This window comes from Trichechus manatus, unplaced genomic scaffold (assembly GCF_000243295.1).
Source record: "Trichechus manatus latirostris isolate Lorelei unplaced genomic scaffold, TriManLat1.0 scaffold00131, whole genome shotgun sequence".
Lineage (NCBI taxonomy): Eukaryota > Metazoa > Chordata > Mammalia > Sirenia > Trichechidae > Trichechus > Trichechus manatus.
In genome coordinates this window covers 7,128,821-7,156,527 of record NW_004444067.1, presented here as the reverse complement: position 1 = coordinate 7,156,527, position 27,707 = coordinate 7,128,821, and the positions used below count along the sequence as shown (strand labels likewise).

Below are 27,707 nucleotides of genomic sequence, written 5' to 3'. Positions count from 1 at the left end.
TCCCAGACCGGAAAGCTTGTGCTTAGGGCTTTGGGGTTCAGCGTGTCGCTGTTCCAAGCCGAGCTCTGCGCTAGCTTTCTCCCCCATGTCTGAGCATTTGTTTGAATCTTTGTGACGAACGTACCCGCTTGCCAAGCCTTTACAATCACTCTGACTCAAGCAAAGCCGACGCGATGCCACGCCAGGCCCTCCTGCACGTGTGGTCGGTGATACTTGAGGAATCCTTATGGAATGAGTTGTGTCCCTCAAAGAGATATGTTCAAGTCCTAACTCCTGCACCCGTCAAGGTGACCTCGTCTGGAAATAGGGTCTTTGAAAATGTTATCAGTTAACGCAGTTATGCTGGAGAAGAGTGGGTCCCAGTCCATCTGAAACCAAACCGAAGCAATACCAGTTGTCCGTGGATAGAACTGTACTCCACAGGGTTTTCAAGGGCTCTGAGCTTTTGGAAGTAGGTTGCTATAACTTTCTTCCAAGGTGCCTCTGGGTGGGTTTAAACTGTCAGCCTTTTGCTGTTGAGTCAGTTCTGACTTGTAGCTACCCCGCCGGGCTTCCAAGGCTGTAAATCTCTGTGGAAGCAGACTGCCGCATCTTTCTCCCGCAGAGGTACTGGTGGTTTCAAACTGCCAACCTTTCGGTTAGTAGTCCTTCGCTTTAACCTCTGTGCCACCAGGGCTCCTTGAACTGCACCACCCAGGGACTCCCAAGCCCATCTGAGAGGTGTCCTTCTAAAAGAGGAGAAGAGACACAGAGATGCAGACAGGGAAGTCGGCCAAGATGGAGTTAAGCGGCAGCTGCAAGACAAGGAAGGCCTGGGGCTACCCAGAGCTGAGAGCCAAGAAGGGTCTTCACCGGAGCCTTTGGAGACAGCAGGGCCCTGCTGACAGCCTGGATTTGGACGTCGAATAAAGTGCTGTTGTTTTAAGTCACCCGCTTTGTGGAGCTTTGCTACAACAGCCCTAGCCGACTAATGTGCTGTTTACACTTCTTCCCCAACCCCTGTGGCATGGCCTCGTCCTCAGACCTCCCGGGCTCCCTCAGACTGTTAAGATTCCTTATCTCCATCATGCTGATCAAATCTCTTCAAGGAGCCCCTGGGTGGTGCAAACGGTTAACGCGCTCAGCTGCTAACCAAACGTTGCAGGTTGTGAGTCTACCCAGAGGTGCCTCAGAAAAAAGGCCTGGCGGTCTACTCCCTAAAAAATCAGCCATTGAAAACTACGGAGCACAGTCCTACTCTGACACAGGTGAGGTCGCCATGAGTTGGAGCCAACTCGACTGACAGTTGGTTTGGTTTTTCAAATCTCTCCAGTACGACCTGACCACAGCCTCCACTTCAAGGCTGGCCCGTTTGATAGGGTCTCTTTGAAAAGGCCAAGCTCGTCGTTAGCAGAAAACCAGCAGCAGCCAAAGCAGAACCGAGTCTGAGCATCAGTACCCTGGTCAGAGTCTACCTGGGGTCGAGGGCCGAGGAAGGTGGGTGGAAACCTTCCTTGACACATGGCTGGGCCGTGGACCTGACTCAGTAATCCGTAAACACACACTCATGCACCCAGTCGTCACAGGTTCGCTCCCTCCTGCTGGAATACTGAACTGGGAACATATTCTGAGCCTCAGCTGGGACATTGCTGGTGAAGCAAGGATTTCAGGTGAGAAGAAAATGGGAAGAGCGGATGCAGTGAACTTTGTTCTTTGCAGTGTTTTCATTCTGCAGCTTGCACTGCAGGGACCCTGACATCAGAGGCTCTGATGGCCCCAGGCTGTGTTGGAGAGGAAATAAACCAGCCTGCCCTACTTCCAGAGGCTGGAGTAATCCGTGTGCTGCACGGAACACGGGCTGGGCACAAAGTGTGTAGAGGAGCGCCCTCTCGTGGCTGACAGTGAGAGCTGCATCACCTTTGATGGGCAGAGGGAGGCAGAGGCCGCCTGGAATCAAAGCACAGGGCTGGTTGGAAGATCCTGTGTGACCAGTACTCTCAAAACAATTATAAGCAGGCAAATTTCAGGAGCTTATCCTCTGGCTCTGGTGGCACAGTGGTTAAGAGCTCGGCTGCTAACCAAAAGGCTGGCAGTTCAAATCCGCCAGCCGCTCCTTGGAAACCCTATGGCACAGTTCTACTCTGTCCTGTAGGGTCGCTATGAGTCTGAATTGACTCAGTGGCAATGGGTTTTGGGTTTGTACCCTCTGGCCAGAGTCCCTGGGTGGCACAAACGGTTGGCAGTTTGGACAGACCCAGAGGTGCCTCAGAGGACAGGCCTGGCAATCTGCTTCTGAAAGGTCCTACAGCCTTGAAAACCCTATGGAGCAGATCTACTCTGCACACATGGGGTTGCCATGAGTTGCAATCTGCTCCACAGCAACAACAATGTCCTCAGGCCTGGGGAAATCAAATGGGCATATGGGTTCTCTATTGACTTGATGACACAGGGGTTTCCAAGAAGGAAGAGAACAACATGGATCAGAGCAATCCCGGAAGCTGAGCTCCTGGAACCAGCTGCCTCTGAGTGGACTGAAAGGTTGGAAGTCTGAGTCCACTCAGAGGAAGAAAGACCTAGAGATCTACCTCTGAAAAATCAGCCATTGTAACACTATGGAGCACAGTTCTACCCTGACAGACACGGAGTCGCCGTGGGTCGGAGTTGACTCAACAGTAACTGATTTTTTAATATTACATAAAAGAACTGGCTACTATCGTCCTAATTTGTCTGTTTACTCCAAGAAAGTTACTTTACCCGGGGTTTGCCAGCTCTCCTAGAGTATAGGATGAGGGTTGTCTCAACATCGTAAACTGTCTTCAACCAGGGGATTTTAGGTTAGAATGTTCAGGCCCTTTCCTAGAGGGATCCAAAAATAACCAGATATTATTCATAGCTGAACAATGACTATATAAACTGCCCAAGGGGCTAATTGTAATTATTTTAATCTATTTTATTTATTTGACTCTGTGCAAATTTTATTTTAAGAAATGTAGGAGACACCCCTTTGAGAGCATGGGAGAATGAAGAAAACAAGATATAAGGGGAAGATTAGTCCAAAGGACTAATGGACCACAACTACCATGGCCTCCGCCAGACTGAATCCAGTACAACCAGACGGTGCCCGGCTACCACCACTGACTGCTCTGACGGGGATCACAATAGAGGGTCCCGGACAGAGCTGGAGAAAAATGTAGAACAAAATTCTAACTCACAAAAAAAGACCAAACTTACTGGCATAACAGAGACTAGAGAAACCCCAAAAGTATGGCCCCTGGACAGCCTTTTAGCTTAGTTATGAAGTCACTCCCGAGGTTCACCCTTCAGCCAAAGATTAGACAGGCCCATAAAACAAAACAAGACTAATGGGGCACACCAGCCCAGGGACAAGGGCTAGCAGGCAGGAGGGGACAGGAAAGCTGCTAATAGGGAACCCAAGGTCGAGAAGGGACAGTGTTGACGTGTGGTGGGGTTGTTAACCAATGTCGTAAAACAATGTGTGTACTGACTGTTTAATGAGAAACTATTTGTTCTGTAAACCTTCATCTAAAGTACAATAAAAAAAAAAGTTTAAAAAAGAAACGTAGGAGAGAGCTCCATAGCTTTAAAATGTTCGAGAACTATTCTTCTAGATCATGTTTCTCAAAGTTTAATGTCTGTGAGATTCACCTGGGCATCTTGTTCAAATGCACATTCTGATTCAGTAGGTCCTGGGTGGGGCCTGAGGTGCTACATTTCTAACATGCTCCCAAGAGGACTGGCTACCTAATTTGCAGAGTCCAGTTCAAAACGAAAACAGGGGGCTCCTTGTTTCAAAATTATTCACAATTTCATGAAGTCGATGATAGCATAAAATCAAGCGGGTGATTCTTCTGAGTGGGGCCTTGTGCTTCTGCCCGCCTGGGAAGCCGGCCCTGCCCCTAGGTGATGCTTGGCTGCTCGTCCATGATGAGGCTGAGTAATGAGGATCTTGTAGGGTTGCCCACTAGAACCTTCTGTGATAATGGAAATGCTCTAGATCTCTGCTGTCCAATGGAGTGGCCACTAGCTACGTGGGGCTGCTGAGCATTTGAAACGAAGCTAGTGCAAAGGAAGAACTGCATTGCCAGTTTTACTGATTTTTAATTAATAATTTAATGGTGATTAATTTAATTCATAATCTAATAGTGTAAAATTCTTGCCTTACATGCAGGAGACCCGGGTTCGATTCCTGGCCAATGAACCTCATGCATAGCCACCGCCCATCTGTCAGTGGAGGCTTGCATGTTGCTGTGACGTTGAACAGGTGTCAGCGGAGCTTCCAGACTAAAATGGACTAGAACGAAAGGCTGGGCGAGCTACTTCTGAAAATCAGCCAGGGAAAACCCTGTGAATCCTAATGGTCTGATCCCATGGTGCATGGGGTCTCCATGAGTCAGGAGCCCGCTCCAGGGAAGCCCATAACCACAGCCGCCATATTGGACAGCACAATTTAGATGTCAACTTCTCCAGCATAGCACTTCCTAACTCTAGCAAACAGTCAGTTTCCAAGTTGACTAGAGTATTACAGTCTCCGGGAGTCAGACCAGACCTTTTTCTTTGTGCGTTATTAGACCTATTTAGTCTTTTTTTTTTTTTTTAATCTCATGCCTAACGCTATTCTAAATATTCTCATGGAAAAGAGACCTGGTCGAATCCTAGAAATAATACTTCTTCAGATTCCTAAAAATTTCTTTTTAATTTACTGTGGAAAAGACTGCCAATTCACATGTTAAAAGTGTCTTGTCTCCTTTCATAGGAAATGACTGACAGCCTTTAAGTGCCGTCTGAGTCTTTTAAAGCTCAAGTGACTGATGCTCTTCAAGCAGAAGACACTTCGATGCAGCTTTGAAATGTGACTTGATCGCCCTAATGCGAAGAAGACAGGTTTTCAGGTGTCTGGGCTGCTCAGCCTGTTAACCCTCTGCGGTCAGAGGTTCTGCTTGCTGTAATTCGACTGAGCCTGTGCAGGCGGGGAGCCTGCAGAACTAGGAAACAAAGAGGCACCTCAGTTCTGAAGGATTTCTTTTTTTTGAATTAGGGCTGGGTAAAATCTCCAAACTGCCAGTCTCTTGAGAGGTTCTATGATTTCCAAACTCTATTCAAGATTTTAAACTTTCTTTTTGAAGTGGGATTAGTTGGGCAATGAATAGGAGAGAGAGAGAGAGGGAGGGAGAGAGAGAGGGAGGGAGAGAGAGAGGGAGAGAGAGGGAGAGAGAAGAGAGGGAGGGAGGGAGAGAGGGGGGGAGAGATGGAGGGGGTAGGAGAGGGAGAGAGGAGAGAGAGGGAGAGACAGAGAAAGAGGGAGAGGGAGCAAGCGAGGATAGAAAAGGAGAGAGGGAGAGGGAGGGAGGGAGGGAGTGGGGAGGAGAAGAGGGAGAGGAGGAGGAGGCAGGGCGGGAGGGGAGGCCGGGGAAAGAGAGGGAGGAAGAGGAGGAGGAGACGACTGACCTCTGGTGACCGGCACCAACACTGGAGGAAGAGTCACCTGGAGGCCCTCTGGGATGGCTCTCCAGCATGACTTACCAAGCTCCTCGGTTACAGCCTGACCAAGCACTTGCAGGCAGAGAGAAAAACCCTGAGGCTAGAACAACCTCGCCCTGTGCCTTCTCCTGAGCCCACAGCCCAGGCAGGCGAGAACCCACCCTCATACGTGTGCACCTTCCCGAGACTATGGCACCCGTGCTCCGCCTCCAAGTTCTCCCCTCAGACCCAGGGCTCCAGGGTCAGCTCTGCAGCTCTGAGGCAGTCTGTGACCTCTATGATCCCACGTAGGATCCAGAATTTTACCTGCTCAATGTTCGACCAAAAATACTCTATCTCCCGAGCAGTGGAGGCCGCGATGCGTCTCAGGCGGTTCTGCTCTTCCTTCCTTCCTCTCTCCTCGTGAAGCTTCTTTTCTTCGTGATGGCGCGCCACAGTTCTGACCAGCTATAAATAAAACGCCAAGAACCGTATGCCATGCTGCGTCCTGCTATAAAAAAGGGATCTGCGACGTTCTCACAAACCTGCCCAGCATACGACAACACAGTGCACTACGAGACCCACCCTCACGTCCCCTTGGGGGCACCAGCAGAACCGCTGGCCTGTCTACCAGCGAAGACCGCCATCCACGTCGGCTTGACCTTTCTAGAGGCCATTACTGGACTAAATAAGCACGTAGTTCTCAAAAATGGGATATGACGCTGTACTGTCATCTTCTTTCCCCATTTAATACACTAGGAGCATCTTTCCATTCAACCAACACAGATTAGCAACATCATTTTTAGTTAGATGCACAGTATTCCACTGCATGAATGCAGCAAACATACTTCACTCCTAAATATGAACGCTGTTGAGGCAAAGAGAAGTCACGTTTTTAAGGCTTTTGCTTTAAACTGCCAAGCTGCTCTGCACGAGCTTACACTCTTCAGGTACCCACCAGCAGCGCTCTGAAAAGTGGCAAGACGTAAATTAAAACCAAGAACATGCTCAAAGCCTGAGTGGCTTGGGTTCCCCTGCACCTGAGGGCAGTGCTCGTGTGGGCCTCGCCGACCCCGCCCCTCCTCCCTGTCATTGTCTGCACAGGCCCCCTCCCATCTACAACATGGCCTCTCTGTAAAATGCCTTTAAATTCCAACACTGCCAGAGGAACCCTGGGGCCGTGGCCACCGGCGGCGTCCCCACCCACCTTCTTGGCCGCAGCCACCTTCCACCTGCGCTCCTGGGCAAAGTCGGTGGCCATCCACTGCATCTCCTCCAGCAGGGAGTCCCAGTGCGCCCGTGGCCGTGGGGCCTCCTGCACCTTGGGCAGCCGCCGTGGCGACCACAGGCCCTCCTTCCTCAGCTCTGCGACGCGCTGCTGGACCTGGTTCTCCTGCAAGGAGGGTCAGCACTCGGTGACAAGGTGCGCGCCACCCACTCAGACACCCGATCTCGCTCTCGGCACAGCAGGAGTCCCTGGAGGGAGGGCTGGTTTCGCTTTGGTTGTTAAATACATAAACTTAAGAACAGTGCCAGGCATCTGCAGAACGAATTCCACGTTATCGTCACCACAACCAAACGTCCACCTTCATTTTTTCACGTTCTCGTCCTGCCCCCGCCCACTGGCCCTCATGATCTTAAATGTAATCCAGTGAGGCCACAAGTTCACATTCGGTGTTTTTCTACTAATTTAAATGGATCTTTTCCTGGGCGGCTCCTCAGAGAAAGGGGGCTGGGACTAGGTCTAGCAAATGGAAAGCATTTAGGTGGGCCGAGAGGGAAGTGGGCGCTGGGGGAGGAGTGGAGCCGCCCGCTGCTTGGCACAGCCGGCCAGCCCAGCACTGCCCTCCTCCATCCCCTAGACCGGGCACTCAGCCCTTCTGGCGGACAGTGCAGCAGGAGAGAAGCAGGAGGCGCGGTGGGCCCACCCGGGCACACGGGTCCTCCACTCCCGATGGAAATCACCACGCTCTCCCCAGCTGACCAACCGTGCACGAGACGGGAAGCCAGCCACACAACCAGCACGACGTGCCCAGGCACCAGCCCCGAGCGGTCTCCCTGGGCTTCGACGGCCAAATGGACAGCTCCTCTGTGTGTCCACTGCCACCTCAGACGCAAGATATCCCACACTGGCTCCTCAAGAGCAGCCCCAAGCAGTGCTCCCCCCGGCGAAGTAGGCGTTTTCAGGAGCTTACCAGTGTCATCTGTTCTGCCAGCTTATCCTGAGAACTGTCCTGGGATGTGGAGGCATTCTGAGCCGGGCTCTGTGCCTTCAAGGGGGTCAGGGCGGCTGCCCCCGGGGACCGGGATGCAACAGGAGACAGGGACTTGTTAGTGGCTGAGGAGGGTCTATTCACTGGCGAGGCCCGAGCAGGCGAGGGTCCCAGGACCGCGCTGCCCACAGGGGTGAGGGACGAGGTAGAAGAGGAAGTGGGCAGAGGCCGCTGGCAGGGCTGGGCAGCATCCACGGGGGGCCTTGTCAGCGCCACAGTCTAACAGGCAGAAAACAAGACAAGGTTTCAGGAGCTTAAGTCTCCCCACTACAGAGGGGACAGCAACAGAGGTAATGCACCAACAGCTTCCTTTCTGTAACTACTGAATGAACAAAATAAATCACATCCAAAGTCACAGTAATAAAGCACATTCTCAACCACATCCACACACACGTAACACGTGAACTAAACAGGAGCTCTCATTCCAAGTTGTGCCCTCACCTACTGCCTCGTCTCTCGTGTGAGCTGTTCTACCGAACGACAGCCCGTGCTGCCGCCGCGCCTCTTCTCTGAGGACACACGCGAGCCACCCCGCAAGCCTCCTCACGGAGGGCTGGGGTTCTCCTCCGTGCCTGCCAGATCACGCAGAGCTTGTACAACTGCAGGAAAGGTGCTCTGACCCCCTTCCTTCCCTAAAGACTGCACTATGCACTCACACTCTGCAGGGGGCAGAACTGAGCGCTGAGGACAGACTCCGGGGGTGCAGCCCATTCACCACCCGGAAAAGGCATCAGTGACGAGCCTCTCTCTAAGCCCAGCGAGTCCCTTTCTTGGTAAGTGGGGTAATTCCCCCCACTCAGCAGTTGGCAAAGTCCAGCCACTGCAGGCGTTCAGAGATCCAGTCTTACTGGCAAGCGGCCACGCCCGCTCATTTCCGACCCGTCTGTGGCTGCTTCCTCCCCGAATAGGTTCAACGGCACTGAACGGCCCACCAAACCCAAACACGTACTCTCTGGCCCTTCCCAGAAAAAGGGTGCTGACCCTCCCCCCCTGTAATAACAGGCTTCTACACACGTAGAGTGCTTCTTTAAAATCATTTTCTACAGCTGATCCTTAAATAACGGCTCTCACGGCTTCCCCGCGTGCGACAGGCTGAAACGCTGCCCGGTCCCGCGCCACCTACACCGTCACTGGCGTGGTGGGTTCCGCTGACACAACCACTGTGTACTCTGAGTGTGAGAGCCCTCCAACCTAGGGGCTCACCTTCCAACACCATACTGGGCAGTGTTCTGTTGTGACCCATATGGTTTTCCCTGGCTGATTTTCAGAAGGATACTGCCCACTGTGTATGACACTGGTGGTATCTGAAATACCAGCAGCACAGGTCCCAGCATCACAGCAACACACAAGCCACCACAGTATGACAAACTGACAAGACGGCTGGGGGCCTTTAAATACTATAGACAAATAACCTAAGAAAAACCACAGGGCTGCTTCAGATCAGTACACGGCCCAATGACAGAGAGTGTTCAAAACAGACGCGTTTCCACAAGAATCTAAAGAAAGCAGTGGCCTTGAAAATGCTCAACTGCCCTAGAAGGAAAGGCTCTCATTCTCAAAGTAGACACACGGGGGATTGGACGTGAGCCCACAAAGGCTCTGAAACCATATCGGGGCTCAAATCAAAGCACCCCCAATTACTAGCAGTATGATCTCGCGACACTGCTTAACGTACCTGGTTTCGTCTGTCTCATCTGTAAAATGGGGTGGTAAAGAGTCTACCTCCCGGGTCGCTACGTAAAGGGAGCAAAATGCCAACAAAGCCCTCCCCACGGTGCCTGAGGCCGTCCGTGTAGGGTGAACACAGGGTAGCAGCTATGCTCTGCTGTCATCATTCTATCATCAGATAGCTAGATCACACTTTGCCGTGAATTTTAAATAATCCTGAACACTTGAACTCAAAGCCCACCTAGAACGTTCACTTGCTAGTGAGGGAGGGCAGGAGGAAGTGGGTGCCCCCACTCACTGAAATGAATCAATTACAGAGGACCAAGGCAGGGCCTGGCCATCCTTTGGAGACCCTCTGCCACCCATCAAGGCTGCTGACGTGCTTCCTGCCCCGCTCGGCAGTCCTCTCCTCTCAAGGGACTGAGGCCATTTACTGCCGACACTTCAAAACATGCACCTGGGTAAAGTTAGCAGAAGAGGGGGGGCATTCCAAATCCCTGAAAGGTGTACCAAGCCCGGAACGCAATGCCCTCTCAGGTGTGCAGAGCACACAGCACCAAGAAGAATAAAAACAGGGCAGGCGTCCCCGGGAGGAGCGGGCTAGACGGCAACGAGGGTCTGCACTCAGAGCTGGGACAGCCCCGCTCGATGTGTGTGCACTGTGCAGCCCTGGGCAAGGCACACCACTGCTCAGCCTGTGTCCAGATTAGTCAATGGCCAGTACTGTTTTCTAATGGGATAACCACGTAACGCTCTGAGCACATCTGTACTTCAGTAAGTGGAAGGTCCCTGCACTCACAAGAACAATATTAAAAGTTCTGTTTTTTATTACTTTAATAAAGATAATTATGATTACGGAGACAAACGAAACAATAGTCCAACTATTCAGCTAACTGTTGTAAAGCAGGAGAGTAAACTGCTAAGAGAAAAGTTGCAGACTGCCGTGTGGCACAGCATTGTTGCAGCACACGACGGCAATCAACCTGCAACTCACCCCTTCTTTCCCGTCTCTTACTGAGCAGACAAACATCCGGCTGTACCTGTGGCTGGGATGGAAGCTGAGACACCTGCATGTGGGCCTTCCCGGGCACTGGGACGTGCAGTGCGGGCTGGGTGGGCTGCTGCAGCGGAGTGGGGAACTGGCTGGAGGGGGGCACAGGGACGGGGACAGGGGGCTGCTGAGTCTTCACAGGAATTTGCAGCTGTGTCTGCGACTCCACCATCGGGGGCTGCTGTGAGAATTGCAGTGCGGACGACGGGGTTGCAGCAGGGGCACTGGCAGGAGGCAGCCTGGCAGGGAGCTGTGGCGGCGGGGTGTGCAGGCTGGCGGCATTCTGCACAGGTGGCCCCGTGGAAGGGTCGTACTGCTGCTGACTCTGCTTCTGCCCCGTGAGCTGAGCGGCCTGTGGAGTGGGGGGCATCCCTCCTGCAAACCCAGAAGAAAACCCCAACAGCACTGACTTTGGAAGCAATCCAGCCAGTGCCTAGAAGGAAACACATTTTTATATCCAAATGCTTTGTCACAGACCCATCACCTGAAAACCAATTCATACACTCAAAAAGGAAAGTACACTGATGGGGTATCAGTATCACATTAGCTCTAACGTCACAAATGAGCACACAGAAAGGAAAGAAGGGGCTTGACCCTTGTATGTCAGCACCAAGCTGAACAAGCATCAAAGCACTGAAGGGCATCCCTCTACAGCAGCAGCAGTTAAGAGAAGCACGAGTGTAAAACGTGGCAAAGCAGTGACAAGGAGCCATGGGGCTCTGTTAAAGTTACAAGAATGTCTCCAGGGGCTTTTTATACTGTACACCTATTCCTCACTTATCGACTATCCCGTTATCCAACATTTCGCATTTACAACAATAGTAAAAAACCTATTATCTGGCTGTTTCGTGCGTTAACGACACATGTCTGGCAGTAACGAACGCCAAGGTGCACGGCAAGAGTAACGCCAGATGTGATGGTTGAGGTTATGTGTCAGCTTGGCTGGGCCATGATTCTCAGTGGTTTGGCAGTTACGTAATGATGTAGTCATCCTTCATTTTCACATAATGCCGATTTTCGCATAATGACCTGGTCTTTGGAACCTAACCATGTCGGTGAGTGAGGAGTGGGTGTATTAAGCGGGACTCAAAGAACTACCCCAATTTCAGAAAATCCACCTTAAATATACTACCTTGACTACAAAAGTTTAGTTTGATGTTGATTACCAGCTAGAAGAGCTGGTTCTTGCTAGGGCTTACCTTGTGCTGTCGGCATTAACTGCTGAAGAGGAACGCCTGTGTTCACCCCTGGGTGCTGGAAAACTACCCCTTGGTGACCCACTTCAAGTCGAGGCCTCTTACACTGCTCTAGAATAATTTTCAAAAAAGGTGCAGTGTGATGTAAAAATAAAACCACAAAGTAGTAGAAAAAAACATGTGTAAGTGTTCTTAAAATCTCTGAACAGGGAGGCATTCTATGCATGAACCAAACTCCAAATGCCATAAAAGGTAACACTCTTAAGTACAATTTCTTATAATTAAAAATTTGCAAATATTAAAAAAAGCATCATTAAACGGCAAAGGACAAGCAACAACCTGAGACACACTACTTGCAACACATAATAGACAAAGGCTAACATATTTAATACTCGAACAGCTCTCACAAATTAATGTGGAAAATATCTACAACCAGAGAGAAAAAATGGGCAAAGAACAGGGACAGTTAGTTCAGAAGAGACTCACAAATGTTTAATTAACATGAAAAGACACTGTGCAACCTTACTAAAAATTACCACACTGAACTAAACCTACTGCTGTCAATTCCGACTCATAGTGACCCTACAGGACAGAGTCGAACTGTCCCATAGGGCTTCCAAGGTTATGATCTTTACGGAAGCAGACTGCCACATCTTTCTCCCGCAGGGCAGCTGGTGGGTTCAAACCGCCAACCTTTTGGTTAGCAGCCGAGCACTTATACCACTGCACCACCAGGGTTTCTTTACTCAAAATTAAAGAAATCCAAATCAAAACAAGGTATAATTTTTCACCCATCAGATCGGCAAAGATTAAAAGATTGGTCATAATTGATAAAATGGTAAACATGTGAGAGAACCAGAAGTTGCTAGGAGTGAAAACAGGCCCTGCCCGGCTGGGCAGCATCAATACTTCAGCCCACATAACCTGTGACCCAGCAAGTTCATTTCTATGAACTTTTCCTTTGGGTATATTGACAAACGTGCAGAAAAATCTGAGACTAGATGTTCAATCCTGCATTGACTGCAAAAGAAAAAAGGGCAGTAATAACACATGAACGTGAGCGAGGGTCTGATTAAATAAACAGTGAACGGTCCACACAAAGGACCACCATGCAGTCATCAAAAAGAACAAGGAATAACGCCTTGCAAAGACGTCCAAGGTAGTGTATTAAGTAAAAGAAATAACAACAACACATAATAGTGCATGTACGGTCACATTTGAATCCTTTTTTAAATAACAATGCTTGTGTAAGCACAGAAAAATGTCTGCAAAAATATACAAAATATTAATGGTGTAATGGAGATTACCTCTCTGCCTAGGGACTGGGTAGGTAATTCTAACCCAGAGGCCGACTTAAGTTATACCTTTCTGACCGGTTTGAATCTTTTACATAATATAATTTGAAGGAAAAATCAGTTTGAGAAAAAGAATGACAACTTCACCACGTGGATGATTTCACAGTGACCCTCTTGTGGTGACGGACGGGCCTATGCATACAAGCAGAAGGACCAGCACAGGACACGCCTATTCAACTCAGCACACACACACAATCACATAGATATCCTGTCCAGCTGAGAATCCCCACAAGAAAAAGTAACTTTCAAAGTGAACAGAAACTAACTAAAAATTACTTCCCCGGCGCTCGCCACTTGGAGGCACGTGCTGTGACTCCCGCGCTCAGAAGCGCGGCACCTGAGGCCGCGGCAGCCTGGCTGGGACGTACCTCCCGCGGGAGGCAATGCCTGCTGCCTCTGGAAGGGGTCCACGTCGATCACGTTGCCCGCTGCGGCCACCAGGGTCCCTGCGAGTGCTTGCTGCTGGGGAAATGGAAAAGTGAGATGTGAGAGTGGACGTGCATTACAGGAATGAACGTAAACTGCAACTATCATAATTATCCAAACCCTGACCTCATGCCTTTTTAATAAGAAAACGTGATCTGAACAAGGTAGAGTCAAAACACACATACATAATATCTACTTCCACACGCGAACTCTCGTTTAAAATTCTAACTTACCTGTGGAGGAAAAAGAAAGGACTGGTAAAGAACACAATTCTGGCTTTAAATGGATTTCAAATCAATGCAAATCTAGAGTCCCTCAGAAACTAGCTGGCTTTGCATATGAAATGAGAGCAGAGGGCCCATGCGGGAGCAGCAGGCTCAGCCTGAGACCCAGCTCAGCCCACTGAGAAGGCACAAAGCCAGGCATGCCTTCACACCCGAAAACAAAGCAAAACAAAACTGTGTAATAAACAGAAAGATGAGACTCTGCTGCTATGGGAAACTGATGCTAAAACCCCAGTTAGTAACAATCTAATTAACCTCCATCTTCAAAATGGTGTAATTTTTGTAGATAGCACTCTACTTGATATATAGATATGTGAACAGTAATACAGGTTATGGGTTACTTAAAATGTTTAAAGAAAAGGCCATTGGCAAGTTCTTTTAAAAAGAAAGAAACTAACAACCCTGGGGCAGCACCAATCTAACCCCGTGTCCGTACCTTCCACCCTGTGCACCAACCATCCTTGCACTCAGCAAATGCTAGGGATGGCGTTTCTTAACGATCACTAGCTGCTGCGTTATTATCTGACGAGGCGATTACCTGCACCCTACTCAGTGAGGCCTTTTAAATGCAGAAGTTCCATGTGTCTGAACAGAGTCAAGGCAAACCTGCCACAGACTATTCACCCTTGGGAAAGGCACAGGAGGTGGGTACAGGAAGTCAGCTAGAATACAGTGCATTCAGCAGGACGGCTCCCCATCTGCATTTAACAGAGATGGGGGAGGGGGGTGAACAAAGAGAGGGAGGAAAGAAAAGAATGATCGGAGGCACAGACACCAATGTGTTAAGGGTGGTTATCTCGGGACAGGATTACTCTGTGTGTGTGTGTGTGTGTGTGTGTGTGTGTGTGTGTGTAAGTGTGTGTGTGTGTGTAAGTGTGTGTGTGTGTGTGTAAGTGTGTGTGTACGAGTGTGTGTGCGCGCGCACATGAATGCTTTCCTGCGTTCTCCAAATGTTCTATAATAAAACACGTATTACATGCTCAAAAGAGGTTATTTTTCAATTAAAAAACTGATAAAGGGTTCTGCTTCCAGTAACGCCCACGTACTTCCTATCAGACCAAACACAATGCAGATAAGCATAAACTCTAGGAGGAATATAAACAGTACTAAAAGGTTGGCAGGCAGAGGCAGGAAACCCATACTTGCAAGAAGGAAACCAGGTGAGATTCTTGTTTTCCGCGGAACTTGGTATGAGGGCAGACACCAGTCTGTGATACATGAGACAGCTAAAACCCAAAGAGACGCAGTCTCAGTGGGTGGGAAAGTTAAGGGAATCACCAAAAAGGAACAGAGGGGAGAAGCCCCACACTCTCCATAACGGCTGCCAAATTTCTGGTGGACTCTTAAACCATGCGTGCACAGGGCAGACTCCAAGCAAGGCCAAGAGTTCCACCCACCACAACGAAGACAAGGTTGGTAATTTCGGCTCAACAAAGTTATTTAACAAACTGCTAAAGCAAAACAATCCATACTCTTCAGAAGAACATAAAAGAATCCAGAGTCTCTACAATATATCACTCAAGATGTCTAAAATCCAATTCAAGATTATTCCAGAATACAAAGGAACAAAACAAAACACGACCCACGCTCAACAGACACCAACTCTGAGATGACCGAGATCATGGAATTAGCAGCCAAGGACGTTAAAGCAGCTTTAATAATTATGCCCATGGACATAAAGAAAAAATATGTTTGTAATGAAGGGAGTAAATCTCTACAGAAAAAAACAGATACTATTTAAAAAGAACAAAATGGAGACTCTAGAATCGAAAAACAGAATATTTGAATAAAAAATTCTTTGGACAGGCTTAAGAGCCAATCGGAGATGCAGAGGAGTCGGTGAACTTGAAAAAAGATTCTAGAAAGAGAAGAACAAAGTTGAAGGACTCAACTTCAAGGCTCACCGTAAGGCTATAGTAATCAAGTCAGCGTGGTCCTGGCTTAAGGACCAACAGACAGATCCAAAGAACTAAATGGAGACCAAAGAGACAGATGGGAAATGGGAAGTCTTCCCAACTAGTGGTGCTGGAAAACCGGGTTGGTGTTGTTGTTAGGTGCCATGGAGTCAGTTCTGACTCACAGCAACCCTATGTACAACGGAATGAAACACTCTCCGGTCCTGCGCCATCCTCATGATCACTGTTATGCTTGAGCCCAATGTTACAGCCACTGTGTCAATCCATCTCATTGAGGGTCTTCCTCTTTTTCGCTGACCCTTTACTTTACCAAGACTGATGTCCTTCTCGAAGGGCTGGTCCCTCCTGATAACTTGTCCAAAGTATGTGAGACGAAGTCTCGCCATCCTCACTTCTAAGGAGCATTCTGGCTGTACTTCTTCCAACGCAGATTTGTTTGTTCTTTTGGCAGTCCATGGTATATTCAGTGTTCTTCGGCAACACCATAAAAATTGGGTATCCATGTGAAAACGTGATTTTTCCTTCATTAAAATAAAATCTCTGTTCGTCAAAGGACACTGACAGGCAAGGCCGCACTCTCTATTCCTAACTTCTGACTGTTGCTGCCCTGTGTTTTCCCAGAGGACTGAAATGCGCATGTCATGGTTATAACTGTGTTCTTAACCTAAGCCTCATCTGCTCTGCCAAGGGCAGGGAAACTCCTCCAGGCACCTTGTCAATTGCTGACACTTATTTTTGGTTTGCAGAACAATTTTTATCTTACCCTATCCTCATGAGTATTTTACTGGGAAAGATACTGTTGTCATTAAAATACAAACTGGATTTTAATTAAAAATCATCATTAGAAATCTTGGAAATAGAAGAAAAATTTTCATGGAGAAAAGGGATACTCTGTGATGGAAACTTAATTCTGGGTGCCCATTCTGAGAGAGACAATGCTAAAACCAAATTTATCCACAGAAGCCGTAATGTAATTTCAGGAAGTCTAGAAACAACATCAAGAAAAAGACCAACTGAAGGAAACAGAGATGTGTAGCTCTCAGGAAAGACAACTTAGGACATTTGCCACGCTCTTCTGAAGGAAAGAATTAAGACCAATAGTAGCTGGCATTTACTGCCCAATTTAAAGAAACGGGCAAATAAATACATAAACGTTAATATGACTGGAACTTGCCAACAAAGAAAAATGTCACTTTGTAGGACTGGATGCTGTCACCGAAAAGGACAGTAAGGGCCAGGAAGGAGTGGGGTGACCACCTTTCTGAGTATCTCAACAGAACTAGGACTTCAGACTAGATGACCTAAGGTCTCTTTTAATTCAAGATTCTAAAAGAAACCTAAGTTTAACCTAGAGTAATGATAACTCAGAAGGTGCCCTGGTGGTGCAGTGATTAACCGCTCAGCTACTTACCAAAAGATCGACGGTTCGAACTCACCACTGGCCTCGCGGAAGAAAAGACCCAGTGACCTGCTCCTCTAAAGACTGCAGGCTCGGAAACCCTATGAGGTAGTTCTACTCTGTCCTACAGGGTCGATATGAGTCGGAATAGACTCGACGGCACACAAGAACACAATGACAACTGAGAGGAAACCTAAAAGTACACACAGAAAACCATTCATACCTTCTTTTTAAAGTAGATTAAAACAAGCTGAGGTACCACTTCACATCTCTAAACTTTCAGTAATACACTCAGAAATATGAACATGTATGCAACACAATATAAAAACAACAGTAACTAGGTCAGAGTCACGGAATTATAAATAATTATTCACTTTCCTAACATCAGAATCCCTGAAAAATCATCGCCAATTAGGGTGGCTTTTTAAGATCTAAATAACTGCAATCGTATCGGTATTATTTTGTATATGATAACTACACTCAACACTACTACGCAACGTAACCTCTTAGAAGCAGATGAAAAGTGATACACACCCAGTGCTGAGAACTCTGGATTTACTTCTAGAGTTGAATTAGCGATAGACTAGTTTATGATAAAAATCATGGAACTGGTTGCAAATAACAAAACTCATCCTAAGGGTGTCTTAACCCTTCCTAGAACGCCTAGCCCATGTTGATGTGTGCTGTGGTTGCAGCTCACACGCTCTCACTCTTGACTGGCACTCCCCTGTGGGACAGTACCCAACCGCCTTAGCCATTGTATGCCAGGGGACATTTTGGTTCCTTCCCGATCGGAGCCCTGACAGATAATGCTGCTGGGACATCATTATCCATGTTGGCTGGTGCACAAATACAAGAGTATCTTGAGCACATGCTCACCTTTTCCAGATAAGGCAAGATGTTTCCAAACGGCTAGTCCAGTTACACTCCCACCTTTATGGACTAGAACTGCCACTGCCCTACATCACAGTCCATCTAGCTGAGTTTCTGACAAGCTGGTGAGTGTGACAGTAACTCTGAGTGGTTTAACTTGCATCACTCTGGGAACTGCACATCGTTTTCATGTATTTACAGGGACCCCATGGCTTCTCTTGTGCCTCTGCTTCTACAAGTTCAAATACGTATCATGTGGCTCATCTGCATTATTCTATTACAGTCCTCCATGCAGTAATGGGAAATATGTCCCACTAATAAATTTTTTGACAATCTTCAATTTAAGATTTACCTTCAAATAGTATCAAAATCATTACAACAAGCACCAAAATACTGGTTTCAATTAGTCCCCACTAAAACGAACCAGTCTCCTTGGAGAAATGGCTGATTCCAGGCCTGGAGGAAGGTGAACCTGTTGTGCCAGAAAGTGAGGAAGTGCTAGGAAAGTGACAGGGAGGTGTCAAAAGTATACCAGAGACGGCCCTGAAGGGGCGGGCGCCAACCGGTCAAATTACAGATAATTTGAGCATCAAAATGAGTAAGGCTAGAATAATGGTGGTGGGTGGGGAGGCTGGGCAGCAGATAACCAGGGAGGAGCACAAGGAAATGTTCTAAAGTGATGGTATTTACACCTTGATATGCACGTGGTGTTACGTGGGTGTGTGCATTTGTCAAAACTCAGCAAACTAACACTTAAGATCTGTGCCTTTCCCTGTATTAAATTATACTTCAATCTAATGTAATTCATATAAACAGATTAAAGAAAAATCACACGATCGTTTCAAGAGAGGCAGAAATAGCATATGACAATATTCAACATCCACTCAGGATAAATACTGTCCACAAACAGGAATAGAAGGGAACTTCCTTAATCTGATAAACTCATTGCCATTCTAGTTGATTCCTACTCATAGTGACCCTATAGGACAGGGTAGAACTGCCCTATAGGGTTTCCAAGGAGTGGCTGGTGGATTTGAACTGTCAACCTTTTGGTTAGCAGCTGAGGTCTTAACCACTGTGCCACCAGGGCTCCAATCTGATAAAAGACATCCACAAAATCCACAGCTAACATTACATTTAATGGTAAGGACTGAATGCTCCGCCTAAGATCAGGAACAAGGCAAGGATGTCTGCTCTCACCACTCCTATTCAACACCACACTGAAAGTCCTTGCCAGCGCAACCGAGCAAAAAATAAATAAAAGGCATACAGATCAGAAAGGGAAAAATAAATCTTCTATTTGCAGACAACATGATTGTCTAGGTAGAAATCCCACGGAAGCTACCAAAAAAGCTCCTGAAAGTAATAGAGTTTAACAAGGTTGCAGAATACAAGTTCAAATATCAACTGTATTTCCATGTATTTGCAATAAGCAACTGGAACCCTACTCAAAAAAGGTACTATTTACAGTAGCAGACAAAAACTAGAATACTTAATTATAAATCTAACAAAACATGTACAGGATTGGTATGCTGAAGACTACAAAAAACTCATGAAGGAAATTAAAGACCTAAATAAATAGAGAGCTATACCTCGTTAATGGGCTGGAAAACTCAGTATTGCCAAGATATTAATTCTCCCCAAACTGGTCTATTTATTCAATGCAATCGCAATCAAAATCCCAGCAGGATGTTTTATCGACATTGACAAGCTGAACCTAAAATTCATGTGGAAACGGAAAGGGACTAAAGGGGCAAAAACAGTTCTGAAAAAGAAGAACAAAGCTGAAGAGCTCACACTACCTGATTTCAAGACTTATTATAAAACTATACTAATCGAGACGGTGTGACATGGCATGAAGACAGACACACAGATCAAGGGAAAAGAACAGAGAGACCAGAAAAAGACAGACAAATATGACCAATTTATTTTTGACAAAGATGTAAAGTCAATTCAACAAAGGATAGTCTTTCCAAGAAATGGTGTTGGAACAACTGAATATCCATATGCAAAAAAAAATGAGCCTCTACTTATACCTCCCACACTACACAAAAGTTTACTCAAAATGAAATACAAACCTAAGTGTAAAACAAACCATAAAACTTGTAGAAAGAAAAAACAGAAGAAAATCTCTGTGACCTCAGGTTAAGCAAAGAGTTCTCAGGACATCAAAAGCACATCCATAAAAGGAAAAAAAAGATAAACTGAATTTCATCAAAATTTAAAATTTTGCTTGTGAAAGACAGTATTAAGAGAATAAAAAGATAAGCCACAGAATGAAAGAAAATATTTGCAAATTGCGTATCTGACAAAGGAACTGTATCCAGATTATGTAAAGAAATCTCAAGACACAATAATAACCCAACGAAAAAAATGGGCAAAAGACATGAACAGATACTTCACCACAGAAAATATACAAACAGCAAACAGGCACATGAAAAGATGTTCAACATCATCAGACTGAAAGGATATGCTCAGATCAAAACCACCACATACTTATCAGAACGACAAAAAAACTGACAATTCCAAGTACTGAGAAAGACCAAGACCAACCAGAATTATCATACACTGCTGGTGGAAATAGAAAATGGTTTGGCACCTTCTAATAAAGTTAAATATACCTTTATCATAAGATCCAGCAACCTGACTCCTAGATATTCACTCAAATGAGATGAATACCTATGTTCACGCAAAAAATTGTACGTGAACGTTTACGGCAGCTTTATTCATAATTGACAAAAACTGGAAACAATCCAAATATACTACAGAAGGTGAATATGCATAAAGAAAGCGGAGTACATCCATACAATGGAATCCCATGTGGCAATAAAAAGAAACAAATACTGGTAAATATAACAACATGGGCAATCTCAAGTACGTTGTGCTAAGTGGAAGAAGCCAGACCGAAACGGCTCCATACTGTATAAATCCATTTATACTTCATTCTGGAAAAGGCAAAATCAGAGATGGAAAACAAAGGCTAAGTGGTAGCATGAAGGAACTTTTGCAGGGCAATGGGACTGTTCTGTTTCTTGACTGTGATGATGGTTACATAACTCTATGCATCTGTCAAAACTCACAGAACTACAGAAAGAAAAGAGTGCATTTTACTGAATGTAAATGACATACAAATAATACTGGGAGTGATGTATTAGAATCCATTGATTAAAATCAGAATCTATACAAGAATAAATACATAAGTGGAGGAAAAGGGAAAGCTCTTTCTTAAGTAAAATGGCCAACTAATAAATGCAGAAGGGATAATGAGGTTAGAAAATACACTTTGTCATTTTTAAGGTAAAAAATGATTCAGGCAAGATCATCAATAGATGTTACAATTAGTGAGTGAAAGTTCAATGAGGATATGCACACAGTCTCAAAGTTATCTCCCCCAAATTACTTAAAATTTACAAAAGGAAAACATAATAGCTTTCCAGTGAAAAAGCCTGGTGGATACCACCTTCACCAAACATCAACGTTAACATCACCAGGTGTGGGACAAATGGACACCACGGCCTCCTGCTATGGTGCCCTGAGAGAGACACATCATCACGTCCATGCACTCCTCTCAAAAATACATGACATGATTACTGGTCTGATGGAGAATAGAGAAACCCCGAGAGTACGGCCCCAGACACCCTTTTAACTCTGTACTGAAGTCACTCCCGAGGTTCACCATTCAGCCAAAGATTAGACAGGTCTATAAAACAATTACACATGTAGCTCAACCATGTATACAAGACTAAATGGGCACACCAGCCCAGGGGCAAGGACAAGAAGGCAGGAGGGGGCAGGAAAGCTGGATGAATGGAAATGGGGAACCCAAGGTCAAGAAGGCGAGAGTGTTGACACGTCGCAGGGTTGACAACCAATGTTACAAAACAACGTGGGTATTAATTGTTTAATGAGAAACTAATTTGCTCTGAAAGCCTTCACCTAAACACAAAAGAAAAACAAAAAAATCCATGACGAGTCTAACACAGGAAACATCAGACAAACGCGTATCAAAGGACATTCTACAAAACCACCAGCCTGAACCCTTCAGAAATATCAGTGTCATGAGAGACTAAGGAACTGGTCCACATTAAAGACTACAGAGGCAGGACCAGGAAACACAGGGTCCTGGGCTGGGGAAATAACCACAGAGGAGATGGTTGGGACAACAGGCACATTGTGGGCATGAATTGCAGACTGCGTAATAGTCTTGTGTGATCGTAAAATTCCCTGATCCTGACTGTTGTACTGTGGTTAGGTGAGATAATCCTGTCCTAACATGTGCTGAAGTATTTAGGGATAAAGGGGCATAAGATGCTGTCTGCAACTTACTCTCAAATAGTTACGGGTAGGTGTGTATGTGTATACACACACACACACACACAGATACATACACGTACACACACACACCTACATACATGAAGGGAGGGAGGAAGGGAGAGAAAGAGAGAATGAACAAGAGGAACGCAAATGGGTCAAAAAGTTAACAACTGATGAATCTGGGTAAAGGGTATAAGAGAGCTCTTTGTACTATTCTTGTAATTTTTATGCAGGTTTGAAATTACTATCAAAATAAGAAATAACGTTGTCACCACAAAGATGAAATTGCTTTCAGAACTCAACAAAATCTATTCCAAAATTACTAGAATTTGATCTAACTTTTAATTTTTGGCATTCCTAAGGTAACACCAGATGATTTCCAAAAAATTAATAATAATCCAGTTTGCATTCAATTAGTATTCATTTAAAGCCTACGACCCTGACAGTTTCAGAGCCATATTTCACCTCAGCTTCCCCTCTAGCTACAGAAATACCAAGCTGTTATCTGCTTACGTCTTTCTGTCTTGTTGTGTTTTGCACTGTTCTCGGAAACACAGGTTAAGAGACACGGGGAACACGTAAAGCACAGCACACGAGGAGTCCTGTGCGCACATTCAACAGGGCTTGGAGGGGCAGGTGGCATGCATGCTAAAAGCTACTACTGCATTAAGGTCAACACGAAAAAGATAATGCATTAGGGTCTGTGTGGTCATTTACTCATGCAATTTAATTTTAGAATTTTATATGCAGGAAGTTTTTTTTTTTTTCTTGTTTTAAAATAAGGAATGGGCTCTGGAAAAAAAAAACGCTGAAGAGCAAATAGTAAATTGAAGGTTAAAATATCTGGATGAAAGAAAAGTTTGGGATGAGACTACATTTGAGAACCATCGAAAAGTACCTGCAGTGGTTGCTGCTGGGCTGAAAAAGCAGCAGAAACCTTTGGCGGAAGCTGGGTTGCTATAGCAACAGGAGTCCCAGTCTGCCCATCCTTTCCTGTCACAACCTTTACCTGAGAGGAAATATTTTGAGAAAAAAAGGCAACATAATTTTTAAGACTGCTCAAAACGTTGTTAGACTTTCATTGCTGATAGCTCACGGACGTCTGGTGTTTAAAAATGGAACGGTTTTGCATCGAATCCTGTGAAAGGATACCGAGCACACAAAGTTTATCACGTGACACCTCACTCACTGACCATCCTCGCAGGAGTGCTGATACGAGTCGCAAGGGAGACACTCTCAGTTTCTCTCACTGCAAATTTTAAAACTGGAGTGGCAGACAGGCCTCAAGTAACAAAAGCCCTGACGTCTGTATGGACAATCTGCACAATGGCCATGCTGTTCCCTACTAGATGCAGGTTTAGAATGGCTAAGGTCCACTTCAGCAGGGAGTTCTAAAAAAGGATTTGTTCTTTTCTCTTTAAGCATAGGTAAGAGGGATTGAGCTTACAGACAATACTGGTGTCACTGGTACAAACATGAAGAGGACTGAATATACTATTCACGGCAATAGAGGCGGAATCCTCAAAATAATCAGATAAATCGTTTGAAAAATAAAAATGGTCCTTCCTGGAATGGCATTGAAGAAAACACCAATGGCAAAGCCGCGCAGACACACCCATAAATACCGTGAGGACCGCCGAGGCAGAGAGACTGGCTTTTGTTCACCAAAGGCTGATTTCTCTGCAGGGTAAGAGCTGACAGAGATCTAGGCTGTTTTCTCTATATCATCAAACAGAATGAGCTCCACCAGCACAGTGGGCACCACACAACACAAAGCACAAACACAGTGCAGTACAGGACGACAGACTGCCCACCTGTTCCCACCGCTCGCCTTCTTCAGAAGGACAGTGAAAGCATCTTAGGGATTCCCTGGTAGTGAGAAATCTCAACGGGGGGGTTTATGAAACACCTATTCTAGGTACCCACTAAGTATGCTGCCTTAAAAGAGATTCTATCTTAACTATTGCTCAGTAGGTATTCCCAAGAGTGTGAGGGTTTGAAATCTGATGTAAAACCTGAGGATATATCTAAAAATTGAAAAAATTCTCAAGTGTAAGTTTTTTTGTGTGCCACACTTAAGTTACATAACAACTGTATTTTATACGTGAAGGTACTACACAAATAGACCTAGTGATTTATAATTACGGCTGGTGTACTGTGAAAGGTTAGAGATTTAAATCCCTTGTTTAAAAGCGATGTTGACAAAGTTTTGCCGGGCAGACCTATCTAAAATGTGAACCCAGAGTACTAGCCAAATGGGGCTAAAACTTCACGTCTGACATCTGGAGAACCTTCTCTAAGTTCCCCCACCTGGTGCTATGCTCGCTATCAAAGTTTCAGCCAATATCTACCCACCTAGACTAACAGGGAAAAGCCTGGATCGTACCAGATTCATTCTCTGAGCCTAGATGAGTCCTTGGTTCTAAATGAAAATATCTGGATTTTAAACAACCATTAATCACAGCATTACTATTTATCTCCCTCCCAACACACTGCTCTACTGAAACAGATCTTCCTTTCCATGAAGGAAAAAAGCTTAAAATGCATTCTTCCCCTTGACTCATGGATCAAATCCTTACAAAACCAAAATCTTAGAAACAGCCCAGTCATTTGTTATTTCTCAGTTACTGTTGCTGCATACTCTACTTTGCTTAGCAAATGTCCTCTAGATGCTTAAACTACTGATTACGTACCTCATCGTTGATGACCTCTGATTTTTCTTCCTCCTCTTCCTCCTCCTCCTCTTCTTCAATGTCCAGATCATTCTGTCTAAGGTACGCTTGCAACGGGGCATAATGTTTCTTCTTAAACGCTAAAAAATCCATCATATTCCCTTGAAAATGTTGCAGGAAAAACAGTTCAATCAAATACTCCTTGAAGGTCTCCTTGAGCAATTCCATCTCTTTGTAGTGGTAGTCCAGGCACTGCTTCCTCATCTGGGCCATTTCTGGAGATGCCGGGGGGATCTCCTCCAGCTTCTTGGGTGCCTTCCTCACTCCCGTGCCAACCGCAGATGTGAGCGGAAGGCTGGACAGACCCGGTGGCACCGAGGTCCTGGACGGGCTGGTGGGCGGGGGCGGGGATGTCATGCCGAAGGCCGAGGACCCAGCCACGCCCGGCAGGAGCACGCCTGGCGTCCTCTCGAAGCCCAGGGGCCGGCTCAGCTGCTGGCCCTGGAGCACTTGCTGCTGCTGCATCAGCTGCCCTTGGATCAGGCTGCTGATCTGGGGCGGCAGGCTGGCCGTGGCCAGGTGACCGGGGCTGGCCAGGGGCTGCATGCTCGTGCCACCTGCGGCTGGGCTCTGGGGCCCCAGGTGGTGGACGGTGCCTCCGGACTGCGTGTGAGGCTGCGACAGTCTCCGTTCCCGCACGCCCATGGGCGTGCCCGCATGCTGCAGCTGCACCTGGGTGCCCTGAGCCAGCTGGCTGAGGCCGGCCCCCTCCTGAAACACAAAGTGCCCCCCACTGGAAGGGCTCAGGCTGATCTGCCGCACCAGCACGCTGGCGTCCACGAACCCGCCTGTGGGGCTGGTGCTGCACAGGCCCAGCCCGGGGCCCGAGGCACCGGCCCTCACGCTTGGCAGGGCCTGGCCCGGCCCGGGGCTGGGCTGGGTGGGGCTCTGGGTCTGGACCTGCTGGGACAGTGGAGAGGTGACCTGGATGTAAGACGGAGACCCATGCTCAAACCGCCTCTGCTGAGCACTGAACTGGAAGCCAGGGGAGGTCGGGCTGGGCAGCGGCAAGGGCGCCAGTGTGATCTGCTGGTTGCCTCCCACAACCGGCCCCACATTTTGCAGGGTGATGTTCACGTTCTGCCCGGCCACCGGACTCCTGCTCATCAGCTGCTGGATCTGGTACCCGGGCGACTGAGGTGCAGATGGGCTGGCGGACGGGGCGAAGGCCGTGGCCGGGGACTGGGGCAGACTGGGGTGGGGTTGCTGCTCCTCGCCTTCGCTGCCGCCAGTGAAGGAGCGGGACCGCTGCAGTTGGTGCTGGGCGCTCGGGGGGCCGCCGCCATGGTGCATCGTCACGTCCCCTTTTCTCTCCAAGCTAATGTTGTCCTAAGAAAATCAGAGTGAAAATCAAGTTACCAACGGCAGATACAACTGCCTGGATCATTTACTACAATCACCACTGGGCAGCCCTGAAAAGACACTGTAGGCATTGTGTTCCTACTGCAGAGCGTCTTGCTAATCACTATCAGAAGCACGCACCAAGGTGGCATGCTGAAAACACCCCTGCAGTCCAGGTGAGGACGGTGCCCTCCTCTTTACTCCTGGACCCAGGGGCCAGGCCAGGCCTGGCAGGAGGGGGACCCAGGCAGTAACTGCAGCAGTAACTGTCAGGAGCACTAATCTGATGGCACGTGCGTCAGCCTCCCAGTGTAGTCATCACGTGAACTGTCTTAGGAGCCTGCACACCACCTCTGCGGGGCAGGTACTGCCGTTATTCCCATTTGTGAGGTGCTCAGGGCCCAGCAGCTCGTGTGCACAGAGCAGGAATCTGAACTGGCAACCAGACCCAGCTCACACTGCACACGTCTTCCTGGAGACCTCTGCCAGCCCCCAAAAGTGGTTCAGATGTCCCTTACGGGCACCATGTCCCACAGTAAGCACTTTCCACTCTGCACTCATCCGTCTCCCTCTGGAGGATGGTCAGCTCCTGTCCCAGGCACCCATGCGTGGCCCAGGAGTGCCCAGGGACCCCTGCGGAACCAGCGTACAGGCAGAGGTGCAGCTACAACCCCTGTATCACAGGACTCAAACTGCCCAATCACTCACTGGCCAGTAAGTGCTTATAAACATCTAGCTACATCACAGCAAAGCATACCCCTTGTTAACGCCACTCAGAAACACTGAGTCCCAGCTACGTGTCAGGTGCTCTTACAGGGGAAGGGGAAGCCCTCAGGAGGTCCAGTCCATTACAGGAGCTAGGAAACAAAGTGGGAAGGGAGTCCTGGAGCAGAATGTAGGCAACACCCCCAAGTTCACAGAGGGGCGATCTCAAAAAGAAAAGGACAACTGGAGAGGGACGGGGATCTGGCCAGGGCGGAGCTCTTACTCTGGGCCAAGTCTCCCTTTCGGGGGTCTGTAACTTCTCTGGGGGCTGTTCCATATAGCAGCAAGATGAAAGGAGCCAGACTCAAAAGGCCCCACACTGCAGGACTCCTCTTAGAGGACATTCTGAGAAGACAGAAATACAGACTCAGGACAGATCGGGGCGGGGGGGTCCGGGGCAGGGGGAACTCACCACAAAGTGGCACACGAGGGGATCTGCTCGCTTAAGAAACTGCTTTGCATCCTGGTTGAGGTAAAAATTATGTGACTATGCATTTGTCAAAATTCTCGGAACTTCACCAAAAAAGTGGGCATTGCTATGCGTAAACTAAAAACAACAACCAAAACAAACCAGCTAAATAAGACGGCAAAGCAAGGAAGTGCAGATCCCTTCCCCTCCAAACAAATCATTCTAAAATTTTACTTTTCAAATAATAA

General features: G+C 47.3%; 1 protein-coding gene across 1 annotated transcript in view; it reads right to left on the bottom strand.

Moving 5' to 3' along the window:
* Positions 1-26,260, bottom strand: part of EP400 (E1A binding protein p400) — an 83,126-nt gene extending 56,866 nt beyond the window's left edge. Inside the window, exons 1-8 of the mRNA XM_023739305.1 lie at positions 24,906-26,260; positions 23,111-23,221; positions 13,369-13,462; positions 11,649-11,756; positions 10,439-10,824; positions 7,653-7,949; positions 6,665-6,850; positions 5,707-5,925 (exon numbers count right to left, since the gene is read on the bottom strand). Of these exons, the coding sequence (XP_023595073.1) occupies positions 5,707-5,925; positions 6,665-6,850; positions 7,653-7,949; positions 10,439-10,824; positions 11,649-11,756; positions 13,369-13,462; positions 23,111-23,221; positions 24,906-26,237 (2,733 nt within the window). The 5' untranslated portion in view covers positions 26,238-26,260. The remainder of the gene's footprint in view (positions 1-5,706; positions 5,926-6,664; positions 6,851-7,652; positions 7,950-10,438; positions 10,825-11,648; positions 11,757-13,368; positions 13,463-23,110; positions 23,222-24,905) is intronic.
* Between the last annotated feature and the right edge of the window lie 1,447 nt (positions 26,261-27,707).